The sequence below is a fragment of the Sinocyclocheilus grahami genome, unplaced genomic scaffold (assembly GCF_001515645.1).
Source record: "Sinocyclocheilus grahami isolate Dianchi unplaced genomic scaffold, SAMN03320097.WGS_v1.1 scaffold18.1, whole genome shotgun sequence".
Lineage (NCBI taxonomy): Eukaryota > Metazoa > Chordata > Actinopteri > Cypriniformes > Cyprinidae > Sinocyclocheilus > Sinocyclocheilus grahami.
The window spans coordinates 2348436-2372909 of NW_015505197.1; the positions used below are offsets into that span (position 1 = coordinate 2348436).

General features: G+C 39.4%; 1 protein-coding gene across 3 annotated transcripts in view; it reads left to right on the forward strand.

The window, feature by feature from the left end:
• Positions 1 to 24474, forward strand: part of LOC107553384 (latent-transforming growth factor beta-binding protein 1-like) — a 98576-nt gene that overhangs the window by 15680 nt on the left and 58422 nt on the right. For all 3 annotated transcript variants that reach the window (XM_016235584.1, XM_016235591.1, XM_016235593.1), the window contains exons 3-4: positions 4249 to 4591; positions 18546 to 18700. In XM_016235584.1, the coding sequence (XP_016091070.1) occupies positions 4249 to 4591; positions 18546 to 18700 (498 nt within the window). The remainder of the gene's footprint in view (positions 1 to 4248; positions 4592 to 18545; positions 18701 to 24474) is intronic.

Here is a 24474-nt window from a genome sequence, read left to right on the forward strand (position 1 = left end):
CTGGAAAAGTGTGAATTGGTAACACCATACCTTCAGTTTCCCCGGAAGCTGGCTGCTGTCGATTTTTTCAAGCCCCTCTCTCAGTTGCTTCTGCACCAACTTCCCCATCTGTCTGTCGGAGAGCTCTGATGTATACTCCCTTCCAAGACTTCGGACGGGTTGCTCTTTCAACAATGGTATCTTCTCCCCTCCTGCTGTGAACACCATCCTGTCGTCCCTCACCCCTTTCCTGATTGAAAGGCTCCTAGACTTTGAGGGCTTAATCTTCATCCTAGCTCATTGTATCAACTCGTCAAGGCGCTTGAGGAGCCGGGCTGTACATGGAGCTGTCTGTAAGATGGTTGTCACATCATCCATGTACCCTCTCAGCGCCGGGAGTCTTCCTCCTGACGGTAATCGCAGCCCTCTGGCCATCTGTCTTGCTCCGATGAGGATGACTTCAAACGCTGTCACAAACAGGATAGGGGATATTGAGCAGCCCATGGCTATACCGACCTCCACCTGCTGCCATCCAGTCGTGCGGCCATCGAGAGAGAAACACATGCGCAGGTTATTAAAATACTTGGCTATGATGGTAATTACACATGCTAGAATGTGGAAGAATTCCAACACAAACTCAACCAGCTTATGTGGTACTGAACCATAAGCGTTCGCCAAGTCAAGCCACACCACATGAAGTTCGCTCTTCTCTCTTTTGGCACGTTGTATCTGCTCCCAGATCACGGATGTGTGTTCAATACATCCTGGAAAACCTGAGAGCCCTGCCTTTTGACAACTTGTGTCGATGTAGTGGTTGCTGCTAAGGAAGCTGGTCATCCTTCTTGCCAAAACTGAGAAGAACAGTTTCCCTTCCACGTTCAGCAAGGCAATGCTCCTGAACTGATTAATGGTCATGGAATACCGCTCCTTAGGAATGAAGATTCCAACTGCCTCTTGCCACTCAGCTTGAATGGATTGGTTCTTCCACACAACCTGCATGAGCTTCCACAAGATCTTCGTCACTTGTGGCCAGTTCTTGTACACCTTGTATGGGAGCCCGTTTGGACCTGGTCCTGAGGCTGATCTGGCCTTTTTGAGGACCTCTCTAATCTCACCCAACCTGGGTGGGGAGGTGTCGAAAGGGGTCCTTGGGGGATCTGGGCGTGGCACATAACCTGGTGAGCCAAGTGGTGTCTCTTTGGCTGCATCCGTATACTGGCCCTTGATATAAAGTTCCAGATCCTCTTTAGTGATGGCCAGCTTGCCACTCCGCTTCTCATCCAGCAGCTGACGGGCGTACTTGAAAGGGTCTTTGAAGAAGTTTTTCCTTTCCTTCTCCTTCCATTTCCTCAGCCTCCTGATCCGCTCTGCCCGGCGTAGCTTAGCCAGCCTCTGGTTAAGGTCATCCCATAACAGCTTGAGGCCTTCTTTTTCCTCTGGGGCTGCTTTCCTCCACCTCTTTCTCAGGTGACGCCTGTCTGATATGAGCAACTCGATGTGTCTCTCCCTCCGTCCTTTTTGTCTTGGGGCTATGGTTTGTTTGGTCGTACACTCTCCAAACCTCTCTCTGCACTCCTCATATATCATGTTTCCCATCAAGTTTAGCTTACGCTCAACTGTTCCTCGCAAAGAATGCTGCAGCACTCCACTAAGGTATTCGTCGAGCCTGCACCAGTCCTCTTGCATATTCGCCTTTGGCCACTTGATCTTGATGCGCCTTTCTGGATGCTTGCGTTGGATTCCTGGTTGTGTTACTTGTGAGGTGACAGTGCGCATCTCGCTCTCGAGGGTTGCCTCCATCTCTTCTCCATAATAATAATCAATACATAAATATTGATTTAAATTTACAGTGGGTATAGAAAAGAATCACCTCCCTTTAAATAATCACATTTAGTTGCTTTGCAGCCTGAAATAAAGACGGACACAGTTTTTGTTTTATCCAGCTGTATTTACTCAGTGCAACTTATAATATCCAAGAGAAAGATATAACACCAACATGTCAGAAAAAAAAACAGAATCACAGAGTATACTTATTTATACTTATTACTAATTATTTATATTTCAAATAAATGCTGTTTTTTAACCCTAACTTGAAAAAGTTAAAGTTTCCACAAAAATATTAAGAAGCAAAAACAGATTTCAGTATTGATAAGAACCATTATTAATAATTGAGCACAAATAATAACTGATAATAATTAAGCAGCAAATCAGCATATTAGAATGATTTCTGAAGACTGGATTAATGATGCTGAAAATTCAGCTTTGATCACAGCAATAAATGACATTTTTTAAATATCTTAAATAGAAAACTATCATTTAGAATGTACTTTAAATTTAATATTTCATAATATTAGTGTTTTTACTGTATTTTTGATCAAATAAATTCCGCCTTCTTTTATAAATAAATAAATAAAAAGTTTTAATTATTTCTAGCTTTTGACCGCAAGTGTGCATATAAAATAATGCATGCGAACTAATTAGCAAATTATGTTTTTATTATAATATATATCACTTTCCTAATCACGGCACTTGAAAGCAAAATTCTTCAGATTTACAATGTTCTAGAGTAAGTTTGAGAATGATATTTTAGAGTTTTATGAAAATGTTAATTTTCATAACACATGAAATTACAGAAGAAAGCCTGGATAGAGATATACAAACATTTACTCCTATCTTATGTCTGCTCAAAACTGCTACATTAATGTTTATGTACATTGTGACGAATAATGTAAATGGCATAAAAATCTGGGAAAGTAGTAACGTTAGTTTGCATCACTGAAAATTAATGTCTGCCATTTAAAATATTTTTTATTGTAAACAGTTGGCAAATATTGCTGAAATGTTTAGCTGCTTACATCTTATCTTACCTCAGCTTGCAGTCAGGTGCCATGCAGCTCAGCTTCTGTGAACAGTAAATCCCACTGCCTTCGATTTGATTGGCTCTTTCAAAAAATGTTGACAGTGACGAGAGCTTTTGAACCACTGCACTGAGCCAGAGCCCGCTAAATTAATTAGAATTTTTGACTCTGAATTTGAATTTTTGGTGGGCTGCGCAGTCCATTCGTCTGGGTCAGTGGAGGGATATAGACTACATACATTTACTATAATTCATTCTTTATATATATTTACCCAATGGGCCGTCCCACATTGTACAGCGGCCCACCAGGGAAAACTCCCGGTACTCCAGATGGCCACTGCATGTCTGTAGCAGTTTGTGTAGAGCAGCTGCTGCTGTGATGTCATAGAAACTGTTGATGAGATCATCCTTCCTAACATCTACCTTGAGAACTGGGTGCTGATCCATTTTCTATTTAGGAATATCCACAGCACTCAATCACTTAATATGACTAACTATACATTTGCTGATGAGCATCAAGCTGCCCTGATTGTGTGTGTGTGTGTGTGTGTGTGTGAGACAAAGTCTGTGTTGGTTGGCCATAGAGGCCGCTAGGCTCTTTGTAGTTGAATGACAGCTTTTTTCCTGCTCCTCAATGATGTAATTACAGACCACAAGTCAACACCCAGTTATCCACTCATTTTCCTTCTCTCTTGCGCTCTCTGTTAGTCTGCTTCTCTTTCATTCTCTTCACTCTTTTTCTCATGATCTGTGCAGATATCAGTTCTGACCTTCATTTTTATATATTTTGTTCCTCACCACATAAAAAGCGTACAAAAACTATGACCTTACACACTTTCTAATGTATTAACTATGCTGAAAATATTGTAGAAATTTACTTTTAAAAGTTATATTCCATGCTGTTACCACAAAATCATATTTATCAGTAAGCAAAATGAAAACCTAAAGTATAAAATAAAAATGTTTCATTTCAACTCCCACATCAGTTCATGTAAAATTAAAATAATTAAATAGAAGTGTGCACAGAAAAGCATAATGGAAGTCTATGGATCCCGGCATAGACCCTTCCATTCCACCCTTCCTGTTTTTTGTTTTGTTTTGTTAGGTTTTGTTTTGTTTTTGTTTTATTTTTGCTTTGCTCTGCTTTGCTTTTAAAAATACATAAAATTATTTGTTTTACTCAACACCATGCCAACCAAGTATATTAACCCAGAATATTAATTTAAACCACTTGTATTTACATAACCAGACCAGCCTGGGAAACTCTTTTCTATAAACTTCTATAAATTCTAACAGCACTATATAAGTAATTAAACTTTATCATATGACATTTTGTTATAAGTTATATTATATTAATTGTATTATATGACTTTTTTTTTTTAATTGTTTAACATTTCTTCTCTTTGTTACAGCTAACTGTACACCGCCATGCAAGAATGGAGGGATGTGCTTGCGGCCCCACATTTGTGTGTGTATGCCAGGCTCTAAAGGCAAGTCCTGTGAACAGACTACTCTGCCCCCATCCTCACATCCAACTGGACCATTAAACGGACACACCAATGGTGGACTTCCAAACGGAGGTCATACGAATGGATACCCCAATGGTCATAATGTAGTTCCCCAGCGTCCTATTCCTCAGCAGATCTTCCCGCAAGGCCAAGGTCAAGTGCCGTTACCGTTGCCCGGCACCAAAGTGGGACATCTGACCCTGTCCATGAAGCCGTCACCTAACGGACCCATTCCTTATCAACAACAGTGAGTATGACGGCTGTCATAATACTGTGTCATGGTTCAAGATTTGGGTGAATTTTCAGTCATAATGGTTGTTTGGCTTTGTCTCTTACCGATGCGCAAAAAGTCTCCAACCACAGTTTTATAATCAAATAATGTATGCACTTATTAAGTTACTTTTCAGATGTTTCCTGTTGAAAGAACAGTGGTGTAATGGCATTGTTGGATGCTCTTTTTAAAGACTTACAAGATGGCAGCATTTATTAGTAAACCTGATATTTGAAAACCAATTATATAACCTGAAAAGTTTGAATGTCAGTAAAGAATGCTAATAAAATGATAATCAGATTGCTTGTTTAAAGATATATAATCTAGATATATAATCAAAGGCCTGGAGTAATTGTGTAAATTGACTTTTTAGATTCCTCGGGCACTTAGTTCACCAAACTTGTAATTTTATTATTTTGGAATGAACTGCTTAGCTTGATATTAATGCCAGACATCAGACGTCTGCCCATTTCAGGTCTCTGCCCATTTCATGCCCCCCCTACTACTCTCTCAGCCTGGGTCTGTTTTACAGAAATACCTACTGTTCTTAAGCCTTACTCAATGAAATATTTTTACATGACTTAGACTTGGGCTTTCACCAAATTGTGACTCCTGAACTCCTGATGTCAGCCTAGTTTTTGCTGTAATTTTTGTTTGCTCTCAAAACACAATTTTTATGAGAATCCTTTACTGTGACTGACTAAAACCCCTGCAGACTCTTTAGTGACCTGCTTTTTGAGGGAGTTCAGGGGGTTTGGCTCGGGGTTGTTTTGACTGCCACGACTATAAACGACTGGAAAGCTCACAATCATATTAGATGTGAAGCTTTCTTTATTTCTTTCTATCAGAGCAAATCGGGCTGACTGCACATGCTGAGTCAAAATCTTGAGATGTCGGGGAAAGCCACAGAATTACCCCATGTTGGTTCCAGGAAAAACTGTAATACTGTGGCAGGGCAGGATATTGATGAATTCTACTGAAAATATTAATGAAAGCAGTTTATGTGCTGGGACTGATGTGCATTTGCAGTCAAAGTTTGGACGTTTCTGCTTGGTAATTGCTCCCAGACCTGTCCTCGAAAGCTTCTGTGTGTTTCCACAGGGTTTATTTTGTGCGGAGGAGGTAGGCCTCTCTCCAGAACTCCTCTTCATCTCAGCTGCAGACAAACTTGCTCAACATTTGAGAGGAATTTCCTGCATTTTTTATATCTAGATAATTTTGAATGTTATCAGTATATCAATATTTAATTATTTTATTAGCATAATATTTGGGTTACAAAAGCCAAAAAGACAAGACTCGAGGTAGGGCTGTCAGGATATCAGAATTTACATAAAATGTTCTGTTTGTGTTAATATCTTGGGACGACAAATGTTTTGGCAAGAAGTACACAAAGGCTTTATTGCAACCGATAGTCAGTCTATAATCATAATAATCATCTATAATCAATCATCAGTCGATAATCAGACTCTATGCGCAGTAACAATAAAGCACACATGTACTGTACCTCTATAGTGATTTCACCCATATGTGTATCAAAGGATTCTAGAACCAACAGTCACCTGTCAGTCAGAAAGTGCTTTGATTTATTTTAATATTATTATAATTTTTTTTAAATTTAGACTTGGCACTAAAGTACCAAGATCCTGCCACTCCATCTTGTCACAGTTTTGAAAACTGGTGAGTTACTGTCGTCATGCTTGTTCTCTTAGACCACTTTTTACAGTTTCAGGGTTGCCAGGGTAACACATGGAAGCAGTGAGTTATGTATTTATAAATTTTACACACAAAAACCACATTTCCCTCCAAAACCGACTGCACGAGTGAAAGGTTTATTGAGGCACAGATTGAATGATTTGTTGGTGTGAGTCATCAGTGTGGGTTTAGTGTAGTGAAGCTGTGGTTGGGTGTCATCACCTCAGAATTTCAGACTCGTCTGACAATAAAGTGTTATAAAGTAAAAGTAAAGTAAAGAACAGGTCAGTTAAATGGTTATTCAAACACTTGGGAAACCTAAATGTTTTGGCTAATTGTGGACAAACTTCTAGGAACAATAAATGTAAAAGCATTTGACCAAATTAGAATCAAGTATGAGCCATGTAACAAACCTTTTTGATGTCTCAATGAACTCTAACACTCAGAAAAAGAATCATTTTCAGGCTGGTTTCATGATTTTACAGGTATGCAGTAGTTGTACTGAAAAATACCGTCTCTGCTACAATAATTTTGAATTTATTTATTTATTTACTTTAAAATCAAGACGTTACAGAGTTAAATTTGCAGAGGCCTTGTATTAATATTATAGTGAAAACCCCTTTAGATTTAGATTTGGGTCTAGAAAACCTGATATATCCACAGGAACACTGCTGGAAAGGAGTGAGACGCTTTAGGAGAGATTTTATCCAGTGTTTTCTGTTGACGCTTTATATTCCGAGCCTGGATCAATGCCGAGCATTGTGCTCAAGCTGTGTGGCACACTGTATTTACTCTAAACCTATTGTTTGACTAAAGTGGTTTGAGGTGTTTAATGTTGGAGGTTATGATTAAGCCTTGTAGTGGTTGTGCTCTGAGGATTTTTCTGTGTTGACTTATCCAGATCTCAAGTAAACTCATGAATCCTTTGTTGGCAGTTTAGGTGACCTTAGGTAAGTTGAAGACTGAGTCACTGGTCCTTTTAAGTACTCATATAAAACCATAAGTTGAACTGACATGGCCGGCTTAGGGTATTGTTCACATCTTATTAAAATCAGATTTTGGTAGAAAATAATTGCAAGTTAAAGTGAATGAAATAGCTTACAGTATGTTGTATGTAAAAGCAGTAGCGAGCACCATGTTGTACTCTATTTAAAATAGTAATTCATTAATCATTTTTATTGCATTTCAGTACTCAATTTAGAAAATTTATTATAAAAAATATTAATGCAATCATGGATTTTTTTGCATTTAAAAAAAAAAAAATCAATTAACAAGGTAAATGAAATGCCCCACTAATTAGTACCAGTTGATGTTGTGGCTATAGCTGTGTACAGGTGGTTTGTGTGTACAAGTATGCTGGGGTAAATGAAGCCGGAGAAGTAAATGGTGAATCAAAGACAAACAAAACAATTAACACATTTTAATTCCTCTTTCATTTACTATCCTCTTCCCAGTGAGCACAGATTTGTCTCATTTTTTCTAGTTAAACTTACAGCAGACATACATTTACTGTATGTGCACTGTACACTGTAAGGAAAAAAAATCCATAGAAAAGCAGATAATGTCCTGGCAGAAAATTACCAGTACACTTTCTGTTAATTTTACGGACATTTCCTTCAAACCTTAAACACAGCACAATGCAATGCGTAATTCGAAATACAGGTAAAACACCTGTGTAACATCAACAAGGAAAATTCCTTCATATTAACATTGTTCATTGGTCGAATTTTATGGTCTTTTCTTAGAGCGTATATAATCAACCTTGTGAAGAGCACATACTGACTCCACCACAGCATGATGTAACCGCTAGCCTCCAGCGACAAAAACCTACCCATAATAGAGCAGTGCTGTTAACACACACCTGGCTCTGTAACTCCTGTCAATCAGTGAGGTCTGGAGTTTGTTGTTGCTCCTCCTCTCATGTCTGGAAGGACTTTGAAGTGTCAATCACATCCAGGTGACACCCGTGCAGTGAGGTGCCACCTCAAAGAGGTTCATGGTTTCTTTAAAATTCTTCAAAATCAAGGTAGTGGCTGTTAGCTAAACCTCAGCATTCTTAGCATTTTAGGAAAATTATTGATAACTGCAATATATTGTCAACATTTTGCCTAAATTTAATTGAAGCATGGACAAGGATTTTATTTGTTTATTTTTTGCAGCCTAAAAATTAATTTATTTTGGTTTCTCGAAATTTGTGCAAACTCACCAATAATCATGATGTATGTAACTGGTGAATATAGATGGGAAGAATACATACCTAAATATTTTTGCACATTACTAAACAGGCAATGGTGTCACCAGCATAGAAGTTCTCATAGTTCTTCTTGGTTGAAAATACAGAATTGTGTAGGACACAATAGCTTGCACACTGTCACTGAACCAGTACAGTATCTAATCAGTGAAATTATATACTGTACACTTTTAATATTTAAAAATACTATTTAATGTTAATTGAACAATTATATTGTCTATTGTGGTAGTACTGTGTTTCACCGGTTTGGAAGAGAACAGGTTGAAAAGAGAATAGACAAGTGAAGGTCATGAATGAATGATTTGGAGAGATCACTTGGAAATATTAAATATTACCCTCTCCAGGCCTTCCGTCGCTCAAATGGGTTTCATATTGGAAATTTTCTTTCCTTTTTAAACACTTGTATATAACCAGATGTCCTAGTTCTCTGTATGGTCCATCACTGCTCATTTTACAATGGTATTCACTGCAATACAGCAGCAAAATTGTTGAAGACATATTGATACATTTTTTTTGGATTCTGAACTATAGATTTTTTATTAGCTAAAATTGCTTTCCACCCTCTCAGTTTAAGTTTTTTTTTTTTGTGGAAGTTGTGGAAATAAGACAAAAATAAGAGCTGGCACAAAAGATGCTTGATTTTGCGTTAAATTCTGTAATTGCAGAATCGCAAAATCCTGGAGGGACTGTTTAGTAAAATAATACAGAATATGCTCTTGACAGCTGTAGTCATTATGAGATAATTGGCATTGTAATGTATCAAACAGTGTTAGGATGTAATCTAGGTGTGATGAAATTGGGTCTGCTGGTGTTTAGTAAACAAATGTATATCCATCTGCAGGCAATAGGTATAGAAGAGAGCAAAAGCATCCTGATGTGGGTCACTGGGTTCATTAGAAGAGAGAGCTGTGTAGTGTCTCGCCGAGCACCAGGGAGGAACTGCAGCGGATTCTGCCAGATTCTGGGAATAACAAGAGGATAAGAGCGGAAGGAGAAGAATAGACAAAGTGGTCAAAAAAGTGGGAGAAGGAAATGGAAAACCGAGATGGATGAAGTACTGATATTATTAAAGGAGGAGGATGGGCAGAGTGGTACAGAATGAAATGGAGATGGACAGAGAAAAGAAAGAGATAGATAGAGAAATGGACGTGAAGAATTAAGTTGTTTATGAGAAAATAAGCAACATCTGGAGATCACTGGAGTTCAGACCTGTGTAGCTGTTCAGTTTTGATTGAGAGGGAGAAAGAGAGTAAAAAAATAACTCCCTGCATCTTTTTTTCGATTTAATTACTGCACGTCTGCCAGCGTACGAGGTCGCGCCAGCTATTTTGTTGAGACTGGAATTGGAGCTTATGTTTATAACTTTCACTCTCTCTCCCTCTCGGCCTCTCTGACATCCCTCTCTCACTCTCATCTTCTCTCTGATGCAGCTGTGGACTTCAACAGCAGTAGTTGGATGATCCATACGTATTGATTTCACATTAAATGTTCATCCACAAGTGAAATTTGAGAACAAAGCTTCATATGGCTTTGTCTCCATATACATCGCATTCTCAAGTTATTCAAATTAAGTAGACTGTTGCTCGCTAATCAAAAAAGAGCCAATTGGTTAAAATTGCTCCTATTGTTCTTATAAAATTGGTTATTATTAGCCATTTAACTAACACACACATATACACACACACACACACACACACACACATATTAAGCAGTACAACTGTTTTCAACAGTGATAATAATAAGACATGTTTCTTGAGCATCAATTCAGCATATTAAAATTATTTCTGAAAGATCTTGTGACAGACTGGAGTAATGGCTGCTGAAAATTCAGCTTTGCCATCACAGGAATACATAAAAAAAAATAATCAAATAGAAAATAGATTTTCACAGTATAGCTTCACAATTTAGTTTTTAGTTTTATAGATTTATATAGCACATTTAATAACGACAACAATTAAATAAATACATAAAACAATTAACCAAATAAAAATTACTATTATTATACTTTAATATTATACTATACAATATTACTGTTTTACTGAAATTTTAATCAAAAAATGCAACCATGCTGAGCATAAAAGACTTTCAAAAACATTTGTCTTACTGACCTGACAGTGTAGACTGTATATGTTTCATTTTTATTTCTTTTTTTATGTGGTGCTTTTAATTACCATGCCTTTTCAGACCATTCAGCAACTCACTGCCTGGTTGATTTTGAAAATATGTCGTTTTGCACATTCCAAGTTATTATATTGCTGGGCTGCAATAGACACATTAGAAGAAGTGAGCGGAGCCGCATCGCATGTGTTCAACCACTATGCTCCAAAAACCATAATTACAATTCATATTACCAGGATTTACTCTGAATCTCAGCCCAGTGTCGTAAAATTCAATATAAACAGCTCATTATATTTCTGCTCCCCTTGCGCAGAATAATCTTAGGGCAAATAAACATTTAGTGAATAAAAAAAAAAGAAAAGAAAAATATGTGGCTTCATGGCTACAGGAGCAGCACTGAGTGCTGACTGGCTCTCTAGAGCACATTGTGAATCCAGAAGCGGGCGGGTTCAGTTCCAGTCTCAGACAGGTTCCTCTTCATCAGAGACAGCACATGTAAACCGACGTCCCTGCTGATCTAACCTGTCTACCAGAAGAGCCACCGTGGGCAGAAATCTGCTGGGATCACAGTACCTAAATGGATCTGGCTTTGTGTGCTGTAAACTTCTTCTCTTACTGGCCTGCTGTGGTAATGTGTGGAGGCCATAAAAATCCTGCTGTTCTTTTGTTGTGGTTTTTATTGAGATATTTGAATGCAGACCACACAGTCTGTTCAGTTAACTGCTCGTCTGCAAACCTCATTTCATATTAAAGGAAATATTAACGTAGTTTCATACTAACATATTAAACTCATTTCTCACAGTGGCTGTGTTCCTTGTAGAGTATCTTTTTCTTTTGTTAATATTGCTGCATCCCTTTAATTTGCTGGCAAATGGTTTGGCTCTAGCTGCATTCTGGATGCAAATAGATGATCTTTTTCCTTTGATGAGTATTCAAAATATGATTAAATATATAAAACTTATAAAGTGTAAATATTTTATTATTTTACACATTTTCCAAATGACAAATTTTTTATAGCATGAAAAATATATAGCTTTAAAAAAAAAAAAAGCATGAAATGGACCTGTAACCCATTCAAAGGTTTGGGGTCATTAGGGTCAAGAAATTACTTTTAATACTTTTATGTAGCAAGAACACATTAAATTGATCAAAATAGACTGTAAATACATTCATAATGTTCATAATGTTCTTTTGAACTTTCTATTCATTAAAGATTCCTGAAAAAGAATACATTTTATACAAAATACTCAGCAGCACAAGAGATTTTAACCTTGATAATAAGAAATGTTTTTTTAACCATCAAATCAGCATATTAGACTTATTTCTGAAGGATCATGTGACACTGAAGACTGGAGTAAAAGCAGCTGAAAATTCAGCTTTGCCATTAGAGGAATAAATTACATTTTATATATATATATATATATATATATAGACTTTTATTATAATTGATATACTGTTATAGTTTTTTTTAATATTTTCATATATATATATATATATATATATTACTGTTTTTATTATATTTTGATCAAATAAATGCAGCTTTGGTGTAAATAATAGACTTTCTTTTGTGTGCCACAGTATAAAAAAGTCAGACAGGTTTGAAACAAAATGAGGGTGAATAATAATGCCAGAGCTTTCATTTTTGGGTGAACTGTCCCTTTAAGACTGCTTAGTCAACTAGACATTCAGGCAACCTACTAACTGATTTTTAAAACATGTAGTTTTGAACACCCATAGTAAAAACGACATGAAAGTGCACAACTCTAATGGTACAATGAGATGTCTGTCCTAGAGTTGACGCTGAAAAGTACTTTAGTACATCCATCTCCATCACTTTCAGTGGTCCACAGGAAGACAATTATAACTTAGTGCTCAGTTGTCTGTGCTAAACATACTGAAAAAAAAGGTTGGGGCCACAGAGCACATCTGGGCACAAACCCAATGGTTTCCTTAAAATGATTTACATTATGGCACATGTAATCACAGATTTATGTCACCGTCTGTTGAACATTCAATAACAAGTTTAAGAGAATGCTGTATTTCACATGCATACATCAAATGTGCTGCGTACATTTTACACACGTCTGTTATGTGGTGTTGAAAGTATCCAGTCAGCCCTTCAGGGAGGGTTTTCGTCAGGGATAGTCTTACGCTGTCTGTCTCAGCTGCGGTTGTGGACATTTGGGCTTTGCGTCAGAATCCTAAGTGTCTTAAGTACTGATATTTTTTATAAATGTTGTCTTAATTTATATGTGCATGTGTGTGTAGCCTGTATAAGAGTGTTTCAAGTAGGTCTGGTGTTTTAGGGAGTATCCGTGTGTATGGACAGTGTTTGTGTGTGGGTTTAAATGTATTTACAGACTGTGTGTTGTCTGGGTGTGTGGTTAGTGAGTAGGCATTTAGAGAGCGTGTATGTGGGTGGGCGTGCGTATGTGGTTTGGCTTGAGTGTTTGTGTATGTATTTAGAGAGGGTCTGTGTGGTTGTTGTGGCATGTGTGTGTATGTGTTTGAACTGTTACAGTGATCTACAGATGCTGGGCCGCTCAGGTTTCTTGTGTTGTTTGGTTTCACGCTGAAATGCAGCCTGGCTGGAAGTCTGGATTCATGGATGGAGCACCTCGGGTTTAGTGTGGTAGACCTGTCCAGACACCTGTCAAATGAGAAGCCGGGGAGCAATGGGCGAGAGAGAGAGACAGAGAGACAATAAAATAGACACATGTCCTCCCCGTTGCTGTGGCCGCCAGTTCGTGCACCTGATGAGGAAGAGCTACGAGATGCCCGCTTGCATAAGAACATGAGAGACAGTCATGGTGTAGTATAGTCCTCTTGGAGGAGATTAGAACAGGCCAGCTGGCCTTCCTCACACAGACACAAAATTCAGTTTTCCTGTCTACATGTGCAAGAAACCCACAGCTCTTTCCACACCAGGCCTGGTAATGCAGCTTATTAGGACATTCATGAGTGCTGGCTTTAGAATTATAAATCCATTCTGGCTTTTAATGCTCTTGGCTTTATTAGTAATAGTGCTTGCTTAGGCAACGCCCAAACAATCACCCAAACACTCAGCCTCACTGCGTTGGGCTGCATTCATTAGAAATTGTGCACAAGTGTTCTTACTTAGATGGGCAGAAAAAATTCTCACACAAAATCCTCATGCATTAAATTTATTAATTCCCTCGTTCTAATGTTTATAAATCGTGATTATTTTAAATGAAGAGCACATACCTGCAGTTGCGAATTAACATAATGCATGCCCAATTCATCTCCATATAAGGCATTTTTGTATAACCTCTCCAGTGCATCAATTCATCACTCTCTGCAAATGCATCCTTAAACTTTCTAAAGATGGACTTTTGCTTGAGAGCATGTATGTGTTTAATGAATTGGAATGAATTGTCTGTATACATGCAGGGAAAATGAAGAGAGGCATGTGGAAATGCTTGAAACACTGTCTTCCTGCTAGTTCTCACCACTTATCAGCTTCCACTGTCCAGGACATGTGATGGTGTGTGTGTGTGTGTGTGTGTGTGTGTGTGAGAGAGAGAGAGTTTATAAGCACTTACACAGCTCATTGCTTTTCACCTGTTCAAGAACAGAAATTTTACGCTTTCTTTTTATGTGTGTGGTTTGTAAGCAATAATGTTCTGTGTTTGTGGGGTGGTTTTTAACTGGTTTTACTTCTGAAAAGACCAACTTGAATTTTCATGTTGGGTCAGGGTGGTTTATGCTGGTGAACAAGCATGGCCATGTTTCTCGACAGCAAAACCTGTTACAACCATACTGGGAACATATACAGTCAAGTTGGTTTTGTGTTTGCTGGTCTGAGTGGAGGGCTCAAACTCAACTCTTAGAAGCTATTATATGTTTTTCCCAGACAAATTCAGTTAGGCCTTGACTTGTGTGTCTAGAATAATTAGAATACAAAATAGTTGCTAAAATCTTTTTTTATATATCTGCGTGCCTGTGTTATTCAACCCCAGAGTTGTAAACACTGAGCCAATTGACTGGTCTTTAAATCGTTTGATCTGTTGGTACATATGCACGGCTAGGGCCTCGGCGGTATGACGGTATATATCTATATATGCAAATATATGCGTAACAAAGTACTGCTTAAACGTTATACACCTTTTGAACGATAAGGAAACATGCATGAATGAGAAAATAAAGAGTGGGATGTGCTTGGTAGAGTTATTAAGTGCAATAAGCAGTGAAAAAGAAATCAATGAGGTGCTCGCGCTGACTGACACACAGCCGAAGTGTGCGCACTGAAAGCCCCTTCTCTTGACAGCACGCGATCGCGAAAACAGATCTCTTTCGTGTTTTATTGTGCTTGAATGGCCAAATACGCACACAGCAATGACATAATGCCCGTTGTGTGGAGTTTTCAAGTAAACACAGTCGGTTATATGTTAAATAAATGTAAAACAGTTGGGTGAAAACCGTATGTGTTTCAGTATATTGGATCCATGCAGTTGGTCTAATGTACCTGCTGCTGTCTGTCATTATTAATGTTAATCATGTTTGATACAGTGAAGACTATGCAGTGTTTTATTTATACACTTTATTCAATTTCTGTAATATTTCTTACTACGTTAAATAAACCTAACCTACTGTAGCTGAATAAATGAAAAGTTTATTTCATATTTATTTGTTCTGTTGTCCTTGTAATTTGCTTCATTTTCTTAATTTTAATAACAAAAATAAAATAAAAATAGCTATATCGAGGTACATATCATTATCGGGAAATAAAATGTCTCATTCTGTGAAATAAAATTTTGGTCATATTGCCCACCCCTGTGCACGGCACAGAAATAAACGGTTATATGTAAAGACTGTGAGGGTGTATTCACACTGCTAGTTCACTTGCTTTGGTCCGGACCAAATACAGTGTTGATTTTTTTTGTTTGGTGTGGTTTGCTTTCACACTGCCTTTTTTGCAAGTGAACCAGAAATTGTAAACAAAACCACACTTGTGCTATGGTCATCCATTCATTGGACAGAAATTCTCAAGCGTACCAAAGTTCGTTTGGAACTGGACCGAGACCGCCTCTTCAGCTGGGTCTCGGTGCGGTTATTTGGTCCGCACCCGAGTGTGATTGCTGTATTCACACCTGCCCAAAAGATCCGCACCAAGGGGGGAAACGAACTTGAGTTCGATTCAATCAAACCAAACAAGACAGGTGTGAATACACCCTGAGAAAGGGTGAGAGACTATGCACTACAACACATTACATGACATTAAAAGCAGTACAAACATACATTTCAGAATGAGACATCTTTGGAAACATCAAACGAGAGATGAAAGACAGAGTTGAATAGTGTGAAAGACAAGAGATCACTGGGGAAAAACAACCTCTGTTTACACTTTCCCTGTAAATATTCTCATTTTGTTTGCTAGTTTTTGTGTATCTGCTCATTCCATTGCTTTACATTTGATCGGAAATCAGACGCTGTTTATACATTTTGTCCTCATTTCTTGCTTTGTTGTGGATAAAAAGCATGTTGTTATGTCTACAGCCTTGCTTGCACTGAAAGACAGCAATCACTGCCTGCACTCCCATTGGTAGTTGTCGCATTGTGTAAATGCTCATTTGCATAAAGTTGAACTCTGCAGTATTTGTCAGTCATCACACATTATGATGTCTGGTCACTTTATGATTGCAAGTTGATTTCAGTAAGAATGGCCCTTAAAGGGGTAGTTCACAAATTTTGTCAACGTCACCCTCATGTCATTCCAAACATGTATGACTTAGGGTGAATTCCAAACGGAAGTAAGCATCCCCATGTCCTACTCCCTTCGAAGGGCAGAGCCCTTGAAGTGTGTTCTTTGAAGGGTGTAGGTCATTACTGTCTCCTATGAGCATTTGGATGACAAAACTCTCCTATGAGCGTTACCTTGACAACGCTTCATCAGTTATTGCAAATAATTATTTCTTCTTATTATTATTTTATTCAAATATTGTCTAATTGTGTCTTATTACAATTAAACTTTTTCAAACTAAACTTGCTTAAAATTGCTTACACTACCATCTTAAATCATTTTTCTATCACTGACGAAAAATATTTTGTATTACATTAAAATAGACAAATTTAATTAGCCTATTGTACTTTCGCTTGTATGTGAAGTCGAAATCACCCTCAACTTTGCTTTAAAATGCATCGCAAGATCTCCTAACCGAAGATCACATGATCACAATCGGAAATCACTTCCGTGAAGTGACCATCACATGTTCCCTTCTAACGTACTTCTGGAAGGGCCCTTCGTGAAGGGATTCAGTTGTTCACTTTTGTTTGGAACATCCTTACAAATGGTGTCCCCTTCCTGAAGTGCCTTTCAAGGGTGCAAAAAAGCCGTTTGGAATTCGCCCTTAATTTCTTCTGTGGAACATGAAGGAAGATATTTTGAAGAATGTTGGTAACAAATAGTTTCAGTTCCCATTGATTTATTTGTGTCCATACAGTGGAAGTCCATGGCAACCAAAGCTGTTTGAAAGAAAAGTCAGATACAGGTTTGGAACAGTATGACGGTGAATACATTTTCATTTTTGGGTGAACTATCCCTAAGGGTACAGACACCATTTAGACAGATTAGACAGGTCTGTGCTGTTATTCTGAGATGTGGACCCTGATTTAGTCCTGTGCGTCATCGCCTTATGAGGCTTCCCAGCTGTGATTCTGAGCAACCACATCCGTTTCCTCACAGCTGTGTGCCGTTTTGTCTCCTTATTAGCAAGATGTTCAATACTTTCACACAGACGTAGCTGATAATTATCAGACCCCCCCAATCCCTTTACAGACTTCTTGTAGGGAATTTGGCTGTATTTTTTATTATTAATTTAATTTAATTTTAATTTAATTTAATTAATTTATTTGTTTTTTCTGTTCCAAAAGCTAGTGAGCTGACTTTCCAAAAGGTAGACTGCAACATGATGCTGTGTTATAAGCAGCATGATGCTGTTTTATATATATTGTGGAGAACAGTGTTATTTTAGTATTATTTATATATACTATTATAGTATTTGTCAATATTTTGAATGGGCTTTTATTATTATTATTATTTTCAATTTTAATTTTAGTTACATTGATATTATGTGCTTTTATCATTTTTATTAATTTTAGTTGTTTTATCTATATATAGCTTTAATTCGTTTTTGTTTTAATTATAGTGCTTAGTTTTAGTGCACTTTTATTACTTCAACTTAAACATATTTATTTCAGTTAGTTGCCAAGGCAACAGATTAAAAATTTTTTAAATGTAATATTTGTATTTTTTTATTCCAGCTTTATTTCAGTTACCAAAATTGCTTTTAATAGTTTTAGTTTTAGTTAATAATAACAACACTGCACTGCACTGCAACAAACTGAATAAAATTCATTAATTGAGCTCACTTGGCCAGTAAAATCTATTCTGATATACAAATAAAAAGAAAAAGGATTTTACTGAAAAAAAACGAACATGGTTATAACAGAAAGAAATAAAAGAGAGTGTTATGTGCTGTGATGTGCTATGATTTTTGTCTGTGTGCTTGTAGTATGTGTTTGTACAAATGGCATTCAACTGTATGTGTGATAAACATAATGCAAAATAACTTTTCATGATTCATGTGAATGCTGATGTGCTTTGTTTGTTGCAACTGATTAGTTTCATTTACATGTGACCAGAAGCAAGTCTGTGTGTTCAGGGTACTGTGGTTTTCCATATGGGCTTGAGCAGGTAATTAATCAAAGTGAAAACCACATAAATTAATACATAAATAAATAAAACATAATAACATTTCAATATGGACATAAATTATGAGAAAGAGAAAAAAAACTCTTAAAAGGTTTTGACTTTTTATTTTTTAATTTTTTAATGTTTTTATCTTCCAGAGTACAAAACCCAGTTTCAATGACGATGCACCAGAGCAAAACCCAGAAGTTCATGGTTCAGCAGAAAAACTACCACACTCACACGCAGATGCACGGAGTCGGACCCACCCTGAACCGGGCCATCCCGCTTTCAGTGGGACACAAACCAATAAATCGTAAGTACAATCCATCTAGTGCTGGATCTCTTTGAATTCAATGTGTTTTTTGACAGCACATGAGTATGGAAGAAAATTGTCACTTAAAACACCTAAAAAGCACTGTAAAGTAGTTCATAAGACTTTTGTGCTATATTCTAAGTCTTGTGAAGTCATGATCTATGTGTGTGAGTAACACACTGAAATTTAAGGGTGCATTCACACCTGTCTTGTTTGGTTTGATTGAATAGAACTCAAGTTCGTTTCCCCCCTTGATGCGGATCTTTTGGGCAGGTGTGAATACAGCAATCGCACTTAAGTGCAGACCAAACAAACAAATATACCCTAAGTCATTATTTATCGAAAATCAAATCAAATATAATGCATGTGAATTTTGGTCACAAGATATGTAAAAACCAATGACGTTTGACCTTGTTTAACCTGCAGCATATGTACTTGAAGAATTGTTCGTGTGACACTGAAGACTGGAGTAATGGCTGATGAAAATTTGGCTGTGGCATCACATAAATAAATTACATTTTAAAATATACTCACATAGAAAACAGTTATTTTAAATTGTAATAATATTTCACATTAGTTCTGTTTTTACTGCATTTTTGATCAAATAAATGCATCCTTGGTGAACAACATTATAGACTATTTCATCTTAAAGAAATAAATAAAATAAAAGAAAAATTACTCACTCCAAGCTTTTGAAAAGTAGTGTATGTCTTGGCTGCCACTCTCTATAATTTTGACACATTGATGTAATTCCAAAGCATCCCCTCCTGTTGAAGAAATCTGAGAACGAGTGACATCAGCATCTCAAAATGTTATTTCACGTATCAGTTTTTATTTTTCAACAAGTCTCGCTGACTCTGCAAGAAGCCCTGGATGTTTGACGGAATGACAGATCACATACACCGTGAAACATTCTGTGAGGAGAGTGACAGCATGTCTGACTTGCTTAGAAACGTTTAGCTCCATATCTGAGACAGTACGATTTTGTTATACAGCTGTAGTAAAGTTGAAGATGATGATAAAACAGGAATCCCACAGTCATCGATATTAAAGATGAATATTAAAATTTCAAAGCCTGGAAGAGTTATGGAAATGTAGGACATTTGTTGTTGTTGTTTTTTCAAGCTAATCTAGGCTAGAATTGCTCTATTTGAATACAATATCTATTGAATGATTTTTAAACATCATTATCCATCACAAACCACCAGAGAAATTCATTGATCAAAAGGTGTGGGAATCCACAGTACAAATTAGTGGTTAGATGGTTCACAACCACAGGCATGTGTGTTTTAGACCCCACTTTCTCACTTCCTTTCTCACTATTGCACGTCTGCTGTTGTCTCCTTTATTGTAATTTTGTATTGCTGCAGGTCGGCCCTTAAGTTATAGCCCCATTGTTTTTGTTCCAAGCGGATCCTCTGGTTGAAATCATATAAAGACTTAAGCATTGCCTTGTGCGCTGCACTGTCTAAAGTGAGTTATTAGCCTCATTTTCTCCGGGTAATTTTAGATAAAAGCCTGTCCAAGTGGGAAGGCAAGAACTGGAGAAAAGAGAGAGAGAGAAAGAAAGAGAGAGAGGGGGGAAATTAAATGACAGAGTGTTACGATAAACGGTCATTGAGGGAAGTGCTCTTAGGAGGCAGGTGAGAGGATTAGATACAGTTGTTCTGCATGTGAATGAGGGGACAGTGGGGTGGCAGAACTAATTTGTAGCATGACATATATTATCCTTCTTCCTGCCCTGCAGACTGGCAGTGTTACACAATTCTGCCGAATACAGCCAGAGCTCCGCTGTAATGCTAATGCAAGGAGCAGCCCGTGGGGTATTGGGTAACTGTTTTTGCACGGTGTTGTGGTCTGACATGCCATTTCTCGCTGCTTTGAAACTCAGCCAGACCACACTCTGACTGGCTGTCGGATTGTACAGAAATGACCGGGTTCACTCAGAGGGAGACAGACCTTTACATATTACATTACATTAGTCTGTAGGTCATAAGAGACAAGCATCTGACTGACTTCCTGTCGACCTCATGTTACATTTGTAGTTTTGATTGGATTTATGGATTAATGGAAAGAATGGAAAGATCAATGGGGGGTGGGGGGATCTTATGATCTTAATATTTTATTTACATTTCAGATTTAATGATAGACAAATGCTGAATTCGTGTGTTGGTTTACTGTGCCTAGAATTTCTTTGGGGACAAGGGACAGTTAAAAAAAGAGAAATTTATTCACAAATCAGACAGGTTGCACTACATGTTTCTGATTCTCTAAAAAATAAACTGCTCCTAAGAGAATGCCATTTCTATTTCATTACATTCAATTCATGCTAAATCTGACTAAAACTTACATTTGGGTATGTCTTTCAAGGTAAAAATTATTATTAAATATGTTTTCATAATGATTCATAATGCAAACTAGCATATTCTGTTAGCAATAGACATAAAGGTAGGGCAGAGTAAAAGTATATAGATTTTCTTGTTAATGATAGTCTTAATTTGAACGATCTCAATTCTTAAAATCTTTTTTATTGTGGTTTTTATTATTACTGCTGAATCCACAGCCTCAGGTAAAGTTTGCGGACCGAATTCAAAGTAATAAGATAAAAAGGGTGTTTACTGCAAAATAATGACAAGAAAACACATTTCTATTAATGTGTCTGACTCTTACGAAATGAATCTTTTTATTGAATCAAAAAATAAGCAACCAGTGTTATCTGATTCCTGAAAAAAATTACCCTTTTGATCTATTCCTTTTAAATGGGTCATATGATGCTGCGAAAAAGAACATTATTTTGTGTATTTGGTGTAATGAAATGTGTTTATGCGGTTTAAGGTAAAAAAAACACATTATTTTCCACATACTGTACATTATTGTTTCTCCTCTATGCCCTGCCTTTCTGAAACGTGTCGATTTTTACAAAGCTCATTGTTATGAAAAGCGAGGTGTGCTCTTATAGGCCAGCTATCCAGTGCGTTGTGATTGGCCGAATACCTCAAGCATGTGACGGAAATGTTATGCCCCTACCATATTGTGATGCCTTGTCCGGCCGGAGCGAAGAGACAAAAACATTAAAACCCATTATAAGCAAGGCATTTGTTGCATCCAGTGGGGACATAATTACGGATTATAATGACTTATACTGTCTTTTTACGCGTTACATAAAATGCATGTCTGCATTTGTGATCGGAGAAATGACAAACAACAAGTGCTACTCTACACTGCCCAAAAAACACGTGTTTGAATCGTCAGTGGCATATTCTTTAAATATAAAAAACGTACTTACATTCTGTGAGTCAGAACAGCTGGCATTGTAGTCTACTCTACCAGGATCAGGAAACAGTCCTCCATAAAATGCGCTGGACACATCTGAATATTTGGGTTAAACTGTTCTGGAACAGTGTTGAAAATACAACTTAACCACTGATGTCGTGTCCTCTTTTGGAAGGCCAAACAAAGTAGTTTCACTTTCACAATGAAACAGCGTCACACACTGCGGCCTTGAGTGAGCGGAGGCCGGGGGCTAGAGTGACCGGCGGACTAGAGTATGCGGAGACCAGCTTGAGTGAGCAGAGGCGGGCGGGCTTGAGAACGGCGCGGCCGGCGGATTCGACGAAGGAACGGCCGGCGGGATTGCAGGAACCACATGTGACGCCCCCAGGCTGGACTCCGCTTCGTCCACGGTGCAAGCCAATCTGGCGATCCATAGCGTGAAATTGATGTATTACCTCAGCGGCCAGCACGGATCAGCTCCAGGCATGACGAAGTAAATATCGTCCTCTTTTGGAAGGCCAACCAAAGTAGTTTCACTTTCACAATGAAACAGCGTCACACACTGCGGCCTTGAGTGAGCGGAGGCCGGGGGCTAGAGTGACCGGCGGACTAGAGTATGCGGAGACCAGCTTGAGTGAGCAGAGGCGGGCGGGCTTGAGAGCGGCGCGGCCGGCGGATTCGACGAAGGAACGGCCGGCGGGATTGCAGGAACCACATGTGACGCCCCCAGGCTGGACTCCGCTTCGTCCACGGTGCAAGCCAATCTGGCGATCCATAGCGTGAAATTGATGTATTACCTCAGCGGCCAGCACGGATCAGCTCCAGGCATGACGAAGTAAATATCGTCCTCTTTTGGAAGGCCAACCAAAGTAGTTTCACTTTCACAATGAAACAGCGTCACACACTGCGGCCTTGAGTGAGCGGAGGCCGGGGGCTAGAGTGACCGGCGGACTAGAGTATGCGGAGACCAGCTTGAGTGAGCAGAGGCGGGCGGGCTTGAGAGCGGCGCGGCCGGCGGATTCGACGAAGGAACGGCCGGCGGGATTGCAGGAACCACATGTGACGCCCCCAGGCTGGACTCCGCTTCGTCCACGGTGCAAGCCAATCTGGCGATCCATAGCGTGAAATTGATGTATTACCTCAGCGGCCAGCACGGATCAGCTCCAGGCATGACGAAGTAAATATCGTCCTCTTTTGGAAGGCCAACCAAAGTAGTTTCACTTTCACAATGAAACAGCGTCACACACTGCGGCCTTGAGTGAGCGGAGGCCGGGGGCTAGAGTGACCGGCGGACTAGAGTATGCGGAGACCAGCTTGAGTGAGCAGAGGCGGGCGGGCTTGAGAGCGGCGCGGCCGGCGGATTCGACGAAGGAACGGCCGGCGGGATTGCAGGAACCACATGTGACGCCCCCAGGCTGGACTCCGCTTCGTCCACGGTGCAAGCCAATCTGGCGATCCATAGCGTGAAATTGATGTATTACCTCAGCGGCCAGCACGGATCAGCTCCAGGCATGACGAAGTAAATATCGTCCTCTTTTGGAAGGCCAACCAAAGTAGTTTCACTTTCACAATGAAACAGCGTCACACACTGCGGCCTTGAGTGAGCGGAGGCCGGGGGCTAGAGTGACCGGCGGACTAGAGTATGCGGAGACCAGCTTGAGTGAGCAGAGGCGGGCGGGCTTGAGAGCGGCGCGGCCGGCGGATTCGACGAAGGAACGGCCGGCGGGATTGCAGGAACCACATGTGACGCCCCCAGGCTGGACTCCGCTTCGTCCACGGTGCAAGCCAATCTGGCGATCCATAGCGTGAAATTGATGTATTACCTCAGCGGCCAGCACGGATCAGCTCCAGGCATGACGAAGTAAATATCGTCCTCTTTTGGAAGGCCAACCAAAGTAGTTTCACTTTCACAATGAAACAGCGTCACACACTGCGGCCTTGAGTGAGCGGAGGCCGGGGGCTAGAGTGACCGGCGGACTAGAGTATGCGGAGACCAGCTTGAGTGAGCAGAGGCGGGCGGGCTTGAGAGCGGCGCGGCCGGCGGATTCGACGAAGGAACGGCCGGCGGGATTGCAGGAACCACATGTGACGCCCCCAGGCTGGACTCCGCTTCGTCCACGGTGCAAGCCAATCTGGCGATCCATAGCGTGAAATTGATGTATTACCTCAGCGGCCAGCACGGATCAGCTCCAGGCATGACGAAGTAAATATCGTCCTCTTTTGGAAGGCCAACCAAAGTAGTTTCACTTTCACAATGAAACAGCGTCACACACTGCGGCCTTGAGTGAGCGGAGGCCGGGGGCTAGAGTGACCGGCGGACTAGAGTATGCGGAGACCAGCTTGAGTGAGCAGAGGCGGGCGGGCTTGAGAGCGGCGCGGCCGGCGGATTCGACGAAGGAACGGCCGGCGGGATTGCAGGAACCACATGTGACGCCCCCAGGCTGGACTCCGCTTCGTCCACGGTGCAAGCCAATCTGGCGATCCATAGCGTGAAATTGATG